Source organism: Sinocyclocheilus grahami, unplaced genomic scaffold, assembly GCF_001515645.1.
Source record: "Sinocyclocheilus grahami isolate Dianchi unplaced genomic scaffold, SAMN03320097.WGS_v1.1 scaffold481.1, whole genome shotgun sequence".
In the NCBI taxonomy this organism is placed as follows: Eukaryota; Metazoa; Chordata; class Actinopteri; order Cypriniformes; family Cyprinidae; genus Sinocyclocheilus; species Sinocyclocheilus grahami.
In genome coordinates, this window is record NW_015505660.1 from 207,851 (window position 1) to 218,975 (window position 11,125).

Genomic DNA, 11,125 nt, shown 5'->3' on the forward strand with positions numbered 1-11,125 from the left:
ATGCTTTATTTCTATTTTTACAATTATAACGTTTGGTAAGACAGCAGTAATAATATTCAATCCTATTTGAAATAATCAATATGGCATGAAGTCTAAAGATATTTTTATAGTTTTTAATCATATTTTGAATGAGTTTTTATTGTATATTATGTGTTTTCATTTTACTTTGTTCTTTTTATTTTTTTTTTATATGTCTATATAGTTTCCTTTAATTTTAGTTATTTCAGTTTAGTTATTTTAGTACATGAAGATAAACTAAATTAAAATGAGACTAAACTAACTAAATGGACATAAAATATATATATTATATATATATATATATATATATATATATATTATTTTTTTATTTTTATTTTTTTTATTATTTCACTCAGGCCCGGTTTCACAGACAGGGCTTAGACTAAACCAGGATTAGGCCATAGTTCAATTAGGACTGTGCAAGTTTCTTTCAGTTGAAACAGCTCAGACTTACATTTTAGTCTAGGACTAGGCTTAAGCCTTGTCTGTGAAACCGGGGGTTAGAGTTTATTTTAACTCAAGTAATGAAAATAGTTTTGTGGTTTTAGTTTCAGTTCACTATAATAACCCTGACTATGACCTTTATGTATGTATTTGATCATTTATTTCGATAGCTAGGTAGTGTTTGAGTTACTTAGCTATAGTTTAAAGCCTGTAATTAGTCTTTAGAAATGCATCGGATGTCTATGATATGCAGTGTTTGAGCGTGTGGGTCTGTTTCATATGAACAGCAGTAGATATGAATGTGAAAAGGCTTCATCTCAGCGCTCCTCCTAGTTTGTCCAGCACCTTCAGGCCTCTCTCCTCGTACTCGGCTCGCGAGAGCCAGAAAGACTCTTTGTCTTTCATGATGTTGGCCAGCACCGCTCCTCCCATGAAGACCATGTGTTTGCGCTGCGGAGGGTCTTCGATGCGGATCTTAAATTTCTGCGAGAAAACAGCAGTGACGAGAACGCCAAAATCAGCTCGACTGAAACCAAATGAACTGAAAACTAATACAAAAGCTCAATTTCTGACATATAGCCTGCATCTTTGGATTGACGCTACGTTTATTGTGAGCAGGTACCTCTCTTAACTTTATTTACATGTTAATAGCAGTGAACTCTATTGCTTTTCTAAGGCCTTTGTGATGTAAAACTGCTCAGCTGGGGCCTCATGTATGAATGTTTTCTACACACTAATTGAGTTTTTGAAAAGTCCATAAACTAGCGGTCAACCAGTAATGGATAGACACTATTACAATATTTATTATTATTTTGAATTGGCTTGTAGTTTTCATATTTTCAGTTTTTCTTTTTAATTATAGTTTTAGTCATTTAGTAAGTGATTTTATCATTTTTATTCATATTTGTATTTTAAATATTTCTATATAATTAATTTTTATTTCAATTTTAGTAATTTAAGTACTTCAACCTCAACTTATTTCAGTTAGTTATCAAGGCAACATTTCTATTTTTTAAGTTTTTCTTTAGGAAAAAAAAAGAAAAATGTTATTTAATAAAAAAAAAAATGTTTTTATTTATAGTTAAAATTTTTCTAAATTTGTAAAATGTTTTTTTTGTAAAATGTTCTTTTCAATTTTACATGTAATATATATTTGGGTATTTTCCTATTCATTTTTCTCATAGGGATTTTTAAAAAGTCTTCTTTAAGGCACTATAAGCTACGAACCAAGCTCTACAAGGTGAATCACAGCATTACAAACTTGGATTTTGAAACAAAGATGTATTTGAAAATCAAACAAACAGACAGGACTGGTACAGAAAGATACAAGACTTTGAATGGTTTTAGTGAGGGGGAAAAAACTACAATCCCATGAAGCCTTACGAATGACATAATCGAATTAAAAATTACGGCAAAATACAAAATTAATTTAAAGTTGTTGATTTTATCTATCTGTGTTTTACGCAAAATATCAATGTTTACTGTGAGAGTGTAGACCTACTTTCTACGTCATCGGAGACCAAATGATTACGTCATTTGCTGTGTTTCATGAGAGTGGGTGGAGCTAAAGAGCTCTTGGCGACTCCGATTGGTGGAATCTTTGCACAGCATCATGGGTAATGTAGTTTTTTTATTTTTTTTTTTTATACCACAAATTCCACTGTTTAACAGGAATATTAAAAAAATTAGTTGAAATAATGTGAACATGATTTAAAACAAAGCATATACCATTGATTAACAATCCATTAGTTCACAACAAGTCTGTCTTAAAATGATATAAGTTATAGTTAAAAATCTGTTTCCCTATGGATCTGTGATTCTCAGTTAGTTTTGCCTCAGGACCCAAATACTGTAATGGACATACAGTATCGAACTTTGCCTATTTTTGTTCATGGTTTGTGAGGGCATGTCCTACAATACCTTCGTTTTCATCAGCTGTAAGTGTGTTTCTAGGGTTTCGAGTGTATTACCGTGTAGGACTCCACCAGGATTGTGGTCTCATTGGCCAGTTTCTGTTCCTGCTCAATGTTGTAGCCAACAAAACACAGTTTCTCCTTCATCATCCGCACCGTCTCGAAGTCCGCCGTGTGGTTGAAGGCATAGCCTCGCAGAAGCAAAAGCTACATGGATGGAATATACTGGATGAATATATAACAGATGAAAGATGTCTTTTTTGCTAGCAGATTGATCTTTTTAAAAAATAAATCAATAATTCTAGATTGATTCTAGTTTTGATCCATTTTGAGATCATTTATGAAAATGAGTCTACAAAATAGACAGTTTGATGAAATGTCCAAGGTTCAATTGAATTAAACCCTGTCGACAGTAATGTTGATTACAATAAATGAAATTCTATTCATCTAAGCACCATGAAACAACATTGGACTGTCAAAAGCTCATTTTGGGGGGTGAACGAACTAAACCGGTAACATCGCACTGAAGTGGTCCTCCTCAGTTTCCATGGTGAGAACAGAGAATATGAAAATGTCACCTTAATCAGATAGCGCGTGATGTCACGTCCTGCGATGTCTAAGCGGCGTGTGAGATGAGGGAGAGAGAAGCCCTCGTAAACGGGACAGATGTGAGTCACACCATCTCCGGAGTCGATCACCACACCGGTCAACAAACCTGCCACACCAACAAAGCGTACATTCAGGGTTGCCAAGTCTGCGGTTTTCGAAATTGGGCCCCCTTTATACGATTGTCGCTGGTTGATTTTATTACATTTTTTTCTCATTGCTTTGACATTTTGCATATTTGACTGAAACATTTATATTCATATATACTAAAACGTAGCGTTCCGGTCCTTGATTCTGATTGGCAGATTATGTTGCTGATTTGAAACGTGCTATTTAAACCTGTGTGTAGTAAGAGGGTTTTGAGATTTTAGGATTGCCCCATTCAAGTAGAAAGGACTTGGCATCTTGGATGCCCGAAATAGTTGCCCGGAGGCGTTGCGTATACAGCCACCGAGTGAACAGAATTTCCTTAAAAAGGACTTTGGTATAATGCATAAAAGTGACAGAGTGCATAGGGCCCAGAGGCTGAGAGGGGCCCCCCCACCACTGAACGTGATTTTGAGGGGGGCCCCATAGCAAATTCTGTGCAGTGGGCCCAGAATCCCTAGCAACTACAATGATAGGAGTGGTGTATTTTGAGTTCACTGTAAAAAAAATGTTACATTTACAGTTTTTGTTGAGATAATTAAATATCCAACTCAACCAAACTAGAGGTAACTAAACCTACTTTTTAATCTTTCGCTTACTTTTTTAAAACAGTCGAAACAATAAGGCATCACTAATTATTCTAATGATAAATTATGAGTTGTGATAACTAATCGCAGCATTTTATTTATTTTTTACAGTGTTTTGATAACAGGGTGATTGAGCTATTTTGGCCTATTTTTGATGGCCATTGGCCTAGTTTTGTTTCGCAGACCTGGCAACCTTGTTCTTTGTTGAACACATTAGAGAACGGTCTGTTTTACCCTGAGCGTAGAGAGTCAGCACGGCCTGAATGGCGATGTAGATGCCGTGGAACTTGTAGGTCTCAAACATGACCTCGGCGATCTTCTGCCGGTTCTTCAGCGGGTTCAGGGGCGGCTCCGTCAGCAGGACCTTACAGTCAGGAGGGCTGATGTTGAGCCGCCGCGGGCCGAACGTGTGATCCCACAGGTGCAGCATGTCCTCCCAGCAGCGGACCATCCCGTTCTCCATGGGGTACGAGACCTCCAGCATGGAGCGGCATTCGCTCGCCTCGTCACCAACCATCAGATCCTGAAGACAGGTGAACAGTGTCTTGATTTCAGAATTGAACAAGTATTCAAATTACTGAGGGTATCGGATTTTTAATTCATCTTATTTACCTTAATAAAAATAAATTTTTATTCAATTCATTTAAAATTAATCTGTGTATTCCATTAATTCTATATTCTGCACATTTAAAGACGGAGCATAGTTTCTGCATCTCACGCAACTCCCAAATAATCTACCGTCAACAATCTTTGAAACTTTTTAAAAAGAAAATGTTGTTGCATATCTGAGAAATATAAATCTATTTTAGAATAATAAATAGGACAGTGCATGTGTTGTTTACATTATAATTTTGTGGTTATTGAAACTTTTGAAACAGTCTTGAAATGTACGAGAGTGCAAGGGATATAGTATTGCATTAAATAATATAGAATAAGGCACTTAAAACTACAATAAAAGATGTATTAAAACGAGGAATAGAGTTATTTGAAATAGTAAACTGTAATAAAAGAGATGTTTTATTGCTACAATGTGTATTAGTGTATTTATTAATATGCTATATATTATTATATATTTATTAATATTTTGAATTGTTCTATATTTTAATATTTTCAGGTTGTATTTTAATTTTATTTCAAGTTTTAGTAGTTTTATGTTTTGTCATTTTTATTGTTTTTTAAATATTTCTGTATAACAATGTTTTTGTTTGTTTTGTTTTAACAGTTTTATTTCAATGTAATTGTATTGTTTTAACTGTATTTATTTCACTACTTGGTATTGCAACATTTTAAAATTTCATAAAATTTTTTCATGTTATATTTTTTATATTTTTATTTCAGCTTTATTTTAATTAGGGAAACAATTGTAATCATTTTAGTTTTAGTTAACGATAACAACACTGGTGTGTGTGTGTGTGTGTGTGTGTGCATGTTTATGTGGTTTATGAGAACACAAATTTGTATACTAACATGGGTATGACAGGTATTACAACGAGAAGGTGATTTATGAGGACATTTTCAGTGTCTCCGTAATTCAAAAGGCTTATAAATAATTCAGAATGAGTTTTTTTGAAAATCTGAAATAGCACAAAGTTTCCTGTAAGGGGTAGGTTTAGGGGTAGGGTTGGTAAAGGGCAATAGAATATACGGTCTGTACAGTATAAAAACCATTACGCCTATGGAGAGTCCCCATAAACCATAAAAACAAACCTGTGTGTGTGTGTGTGCGCGTGCGTGCGTGTGTATTTTTGTTTTGTTTTGTTTTGCCCGGATAACTCACCTTGATCTCTACATTTCCAACTTTTGTGTCTGACCGAATGATGGGACGTCCCACCAGGGCCGGGAAGATATGATCGGGAAAATTGGAGCCAGCAAAACCACACTTGACAAACTGCAGACATTACATGAGAAGATGACAACTCAGTTCTCTTCTATACCTATTTCAGCTTTCTAAGGTCAGCGCTGCAGATATTGCACCGAATTGTCTGAGATTAGCTTGTTTTGAAGAACTGCAACTTCCCCAACTCCCTCTAACTTCCCTTTATGTTCACTAAACTGTGTTTTAAAGTTTCAGGTCATGAACCTCCAGACTAGAGAAGCACAACACTAGCAAGCTTCAAAGTTTAAAGCACTTCCTCATTTGTGACCAATAACCATGTATCTTTTTCCCTGCCACCTTTTAAGGTGAAGTGAGTAGTGTTTCTGGGCAGGCGTGTTCAGACAGATTTCAGCAATGCAACAGGCCTCTGCATGAGCCCACGTCAGGCATGCAGCAATGCAGTCACTACAGTAAAGTCATGTAAATAAAGTTTCTGAAATCTTATTTGTGTTAAAAAATTTAGTTGGAAGAGCAAAATATTTATTTCTATGTAAGTTTCCTTCAACATTCATTTAAACACAAATAGTGTTGCTGGTCAGTCCTGTGCATCAGGATCTGTATTTAAATCAGTGATATTCTATAGCAGCAGATATATTGCTTACATAGAGTTTTAGCCCCAGAATAATGACTTGTAAATCTCTTACCCCCGTCCCATTGTCACAGACGACCACTTTCCTCCCGCCGCTGTCCATGCTGTTTCAGAGGAGCTGCAGTGCATTCGGTGAGGATGCAGACGCTCCTCAGTCTCAGTCAAGCTGTTTGGTGACGTGAGGTCAGATTTAAAGGGGCCGGTTTACCTGAGGAGGAACAGAGCAACTCCGCCTTCACTGCACGCACTGCTTGTTACACTCTAAAAATATGACATTTCATGGAAAAATAATGCCGAAATCTTACAGAAAAACTTGTTAATTGGTGTACTGCCAGTCACCTTATCGTACAGGAAATATATTATACTTTGAAAGATGTATATATTTGAAATATGTAAATAAAAAACTGTAAAATATTGTGAAAAATGATGCATAAAAATAACGAACTACCTTATAATTGAGAATTTATAATTAAGAAACTAATACATGTATTTTTACGGTAAAAAAATACAAATAAAATCCCAAAGGAAAACCCTTTTAAGTCACATTATCATACAATAAAATGTTGCATTTTAAAAGACAATACATGTCATTTAAATATTGTAGAAAATGATACATAAAAACCTTATAATTGTGAAAATGTTTAGTCTATTTAACGACGCAATTTTTACAGTAAAACCGTAAAAATCCCAAAAGAAAAATCTTTTATCCTGCAGTTACACTCTAAAAATATGCAATTTAATGAAAAAAATAATTTGTAGTGATAGTGAACGTATCATACAGTAAATATATTTGTATTATATTTCAAAAGACAATAGATATTTCAATTACTGTAAAATGTTACCTTATAATTGAGAACATGTATACGTAACAAAGCAATATGAATTTTTATATACAAGTAGGGATCGAAAGATCAGAATCTCTTCTATTGAGTTTTTGAGAAAGTTGTGCAGATTTGTAATGACATGAGAGTGAGTAAATGATGACAAAATTCTCATTTATCATTAATTATTCCTTGAAATGGTGATAGGTTTTGTAAAGCTGTATTATTGTTGATGCTTATGAGCGACTTTTGTTTTACCAGCCGTTTAGCATCTACAATTCACACTTGGAGTCTCTTAGATTCAAAAATAATATCATTTATTTCAAAATTGCAAACAGCAGACAAATGAAAACAAGACCGTCATGTGACTTCGGTGAGTATGGGTGTGGAAATGATAAATGACGGACGGTCATAAAGTTTGATGCCGTCCTCAAAGTATAGGCACATAAAAAGCTGAGTGACTGAAATGAAATGTACAGAAAGTTGATTGCAAGATGGTGTGTGTTCACAGTGTGTCCAAATTCACAGCGTATTAAAAGGTAAGCAGCATTAATATTCCATAAAGTCAGTTAATCTGTGTTCATCCAAACTACATCATTATATTCCCAATGAACCTAAATCCTCATTTAAGAACAAAAAAACAACAAAATGGAATGTTAGCACAATAACTGACATAATCTACACTATATTCTTATGAAAACATACAGCAGCAAGTTACCTCTACCTTCTGTTTTCAGTGGGTCTCTTTTCGAACAAGCAGATCAAACCGCTTCATGGTTTTGACAGATGTTTGTAGTGCTATGAAAGGCCTGGCTGGACGATCTAGATTAGATTTCAAATACGAAATCTGCATAATAGATGTCCTTCTGTGTGATAGGTCTCCTATTTTGTGCTACCTGAGTATTAGAATGATTGAAAAAGCCAATGAGCCTGAAGAGATTGATTTGGCACGTGCCTTTTAAGAGGTCCACAGTCTAAAAATTGTAGCTCCTCTTTGGTCAGGGACGAACCGATCACGAAAAAGGGAGCAACTGAGAACTCCGTTCTTTTTAGTCTGATGTCTTGCAATTTAAAACAGCAAATCGAGCTGATTTCTCAGTCTTTCCTTTAAGTGCATGTACAAGCAGCAGTCCTCTGCCCTCCAGATGCTTCAAACTCTCGTGTCTTTCGGTCTGTTTCGGAGGGCAGGTGCAGGCGTTCTTCACGACTCAAACTCGCTGTCGCTGCTGACGGATATGTCTGGTGTGGAGGCCCCGGTCCCCCGCGGCCCCGTGCCGGAGCTGCAGTCGCTCCCGGGACGATGCGGTGAGGAGCCCTGGTGGTGCGTGTTGTGCTCCGAGGAGCAGTCTGGAGAGCTTCTGGAGGGAAGGAGGGATGAATCTCGCTGCAATCTGGCGAAAAAAATGAGAGGTAGAAGAATATTTTACTCTATGCTTGAGATGCAAATCAGTCTCTAGTCTCTTAAATATAAAGGTTCCAAATGGAGGTTTTTCGCAGTGATGTCATAAAAGAACCATATTTGATTTCCCAAAGAACCTTTAAGTGTACGGTTCTTTAAAAAGAAGTTGAACCATTTATTGAAGAACATTTTAAACCTTTTGTGGAATGGAATAATTCCATGGATCTTCAAGGAACCATCGATGCCAAAAAAGAACCTTTATTTGTAAGAGTGTAAAAGCACATAAAACTCATGCGCTTTATTTCTGAAGCTATACAATAGCTTTGTGTGAGAAATACAACCAACCATCTTGTAATTATGTGGGAATGTCATATGCATACTTTTATGGTGCTTTTTGTCGTTTTTGGAGCTTGGGTGTATAAATCACACATTTACTTAGATGTACGTATAGAGATTCTGCCTAAAAACGTATTTTGTGTTTCACAGGAGCAAGAAAATAATATGAGCAACAATGTAGGATTAAGTAAATGATTGATTTTTTTATTATTGATTTATATGAGCTGTTTGTATTCCTGTAAGCTTCAGTTGGTAACACTTCACAATAAGGTTTTATTTGTTATCTTTAGTTAACTATATTACTTAACGTGAAAAATACTTACAGAATGTATTCATCTTAGTTAATGTTAAGATTACACATTTACAAATACATTATTAAAATCAAAAGTTGTATCTGTTAACATTAGTTAATGCAGTGGTTCCCAACCCTGGTCCTTGAGGCACCCCAACACTGCACATTTTGCATGTCTCCTTTCTCTGACGCACTAATTTCAGGTCTTGGAGTCTCTACTAATGAGCTGATGACCTGAATCAAGTGTGTTTGATTAAGGAGACATGCAAAACATGCAGTGTTGGGGTCCCTCCAGGACCAGGGTTGGGAACCACTGAGTTAATGCACTGTGAACTAATATTAACTAACATTAACAAAGGTTAATCAATGCTGTAAAAATATATTGTTCATTGTTAGTTCATGTTAGTTAATGCATTAACTAATGTTAACAAATGAGACCTTACTGTAAAGTGTTACCCTTTACTGAATATCATGTAATGTGCTTTTTGCAATTGCGTTTTATTTATTACATTTTTGAATTAGCTTTTATTTTTGTATGTTTGTATATTTTAAATGTGCTTTTGGCGTTCTTATTAGATTTGGTTATATATTAGCCGTAAAGGTAACATTTCTATTTTTTTATTTTATTTTATTTAAGATTTATTTCAATTAACAGAAATGGTTTTAGTAGTTTTGGTGGTAACACTTTATTTTAAGGACCAATTCTCGCTATTAATTAGCTGCTTATTAGCATGCATATTACTAGCATATTGGCTGTTTATTAGTACTTATAAAGCACATATTAATGCTTTATTCTGCATAACCGTATTTTAGATCCCGTAACCTACCCCGTACCTAAACTTAACAACTACCTTACTAATTATTAATAAGCAGCAAATTAAGAGTTTGTTCAGGGAAAATTTTAGGTTAATATTAACAAAAGTGAATGAACAATGAAATACAAATGCCTTGTTTTTTGTTTCTCAGCCATTCATTTTTAGTAGAGTGTATGAGTTTGTGTACCTGTTTTTAGCAGACGCTGCTCTGTCCCGCTGTCTTCTGTTTTTGAACCAGTTGCCCACCTGAGTGGGTGTGAGTCCCGTGGCCTGAGCCAGATGACGCTTTCTGGAGGGGTTTGGATAGGGATCCTGCAGGTACCATTCCCTCAGGAGGCTACGGGTTCGCTCCTAAAAAACACAAAACCAAGAGCACTGTCACTTAGTCTAAAAAATTACATTTACTTCAAAGTTACAATACCGTTCACAAATTTGGAGTTGGTAAGATTTTTTATATTTTTAAAGAAGTCTTTTCTGCTCACCAAGGCTGCATTTATTTGATCAAAAATACAGTAATAACAGTGAAATATTATTACAATTAAAATAGCCATTTTCTATTTGAATATATTGTAAAATGTAATTTATTCCTGTGATGTAAATCTGAATTTTCAGCATCATTCCTCCAGTCTTCAGTGTCACATGATCCTTCAGAAATCATTCTAATATACAAATTTGCTGCTCAAGAAACATTTATATTATCAATGTTGAAAACAGTTGTGCTGCTTCATATTTCTGTGCAAACCGTGATCTCATTAAAACAGATTTTTGTGCACATTTTCAGAAATGAACTATAATAACCTATTTGGCGTAGCTTAAAGGCACAATATGTGATTTTCGCCGCTAGAGGGCGTGTATTCAAAATAAACAAATAGACAAAGGCGTAGTTTGATGACGCTGTGACTGAGTGTGGAATCATGGGAGTTGTGGTCTTCATCCCCACAGCCGATGCAATCTGACGGGACTCGGGCAGAAATCATGTTCATGGATGAGCTAATGATTTATTAACGTAGTAGAATGAAGCAGGGTGAGGCTGAAAGCCGTCGAAGTGAAACGAGGCCGCTGAACGAGTGTAACACACGCCTCGAAAGCAGCGGAGCTTTTATTATGCCACAGTCGACCGCTTCCGCTGCTTCCGGTCGTGCGTATGTGGGGTAAAGCAGCGGAGCTTTTATTACGCCACAGTCGACCGCTTCCGCTGCTTCCGGTCGTGCGTATGTGGGGTAAAGCAGCGGAGCTTTTATTACGCCACAGTCGACCGCTTCCGCTGCTTCCGGTCGTGCGT

At 35.8% G+C, this 11,125-nt stretch overlaps 2 protein-coding genes across 2 annotated transcripts in view; both read right to left on the reverse strand.

Annotated features, from left to right (window-relative positions):
- Positions 1-2,396: 2,396 nt before the first annotated feature.
- On the reverse strand, positions 2,397-6,345 carry LOC107553801 (actin-related protein 2). Its single transcript, XM_016236107.1, has 5 exons — positions 6,236-6,345; positions 5,493-5,603; positions 3,950-4,238; positions 2,954-3,090; positions 2,397-2,582 (listed from the first exon to the last, which is right to left on the reverse strand). Exons 1-5 carry the CDS (start codon positions 6,281-6,283, stop codon positions 2,412-2,414), a joined length of 756 nt encoding a protein of 251 aa, XP_016091593.1. The 5' UTR covers positions 6,284-6,345; the 3' UTR covers positions 2,397-2,411.
- A 951-nt stretch (positions 6,346-7,296) lies between these two features.
- six7 (SIX homeobox 7) overlaps positions 7,297-11,125 on the reverse strand; it is a 6,646-nt gene continuing 2,817 nt past the window's right edge. The window contains exons 2-3 of the mRNA XM_016236106.1: positions 10,031-10,194; positions 7,297-8,392 (exon numbers count right to left, since the gene is read on the reverse strand). Coding sequence (XP_016091592.1) covers positions 8,203-8,392; positions 10,031-10,194 — 354 coding nt within the window. The 3' untranslated portion in view covers positions 7,297-8,202. The remainder of the gene's footprint in view (positions 8,393-10,030; positions 10,195-11,125) is intronic.

Coding starts and splice junctions, on each gene's coding strand:
- LOC107553801 (XM_016236107.1), bottom strand. CDS start 6,283: ATGGACAGCGGCGGGAGGAAAGTGGTCGTCTGTGACAATGGGACGGGG. Junction 4,239..5,492: donor TTGGAAATGTAGAGATCAAG/GTGAGTTATCCG, acceptor ACCTGTCTTCAG/GATCTGATGGTTGGTGACGA. Junction 2,583..2,953: donor TCACGCGCTATCTGATTAAG/GTGACATTTTCA, acceptor CCATCCATGTAG/CTTTTGCTTCTGCGAGGCTA.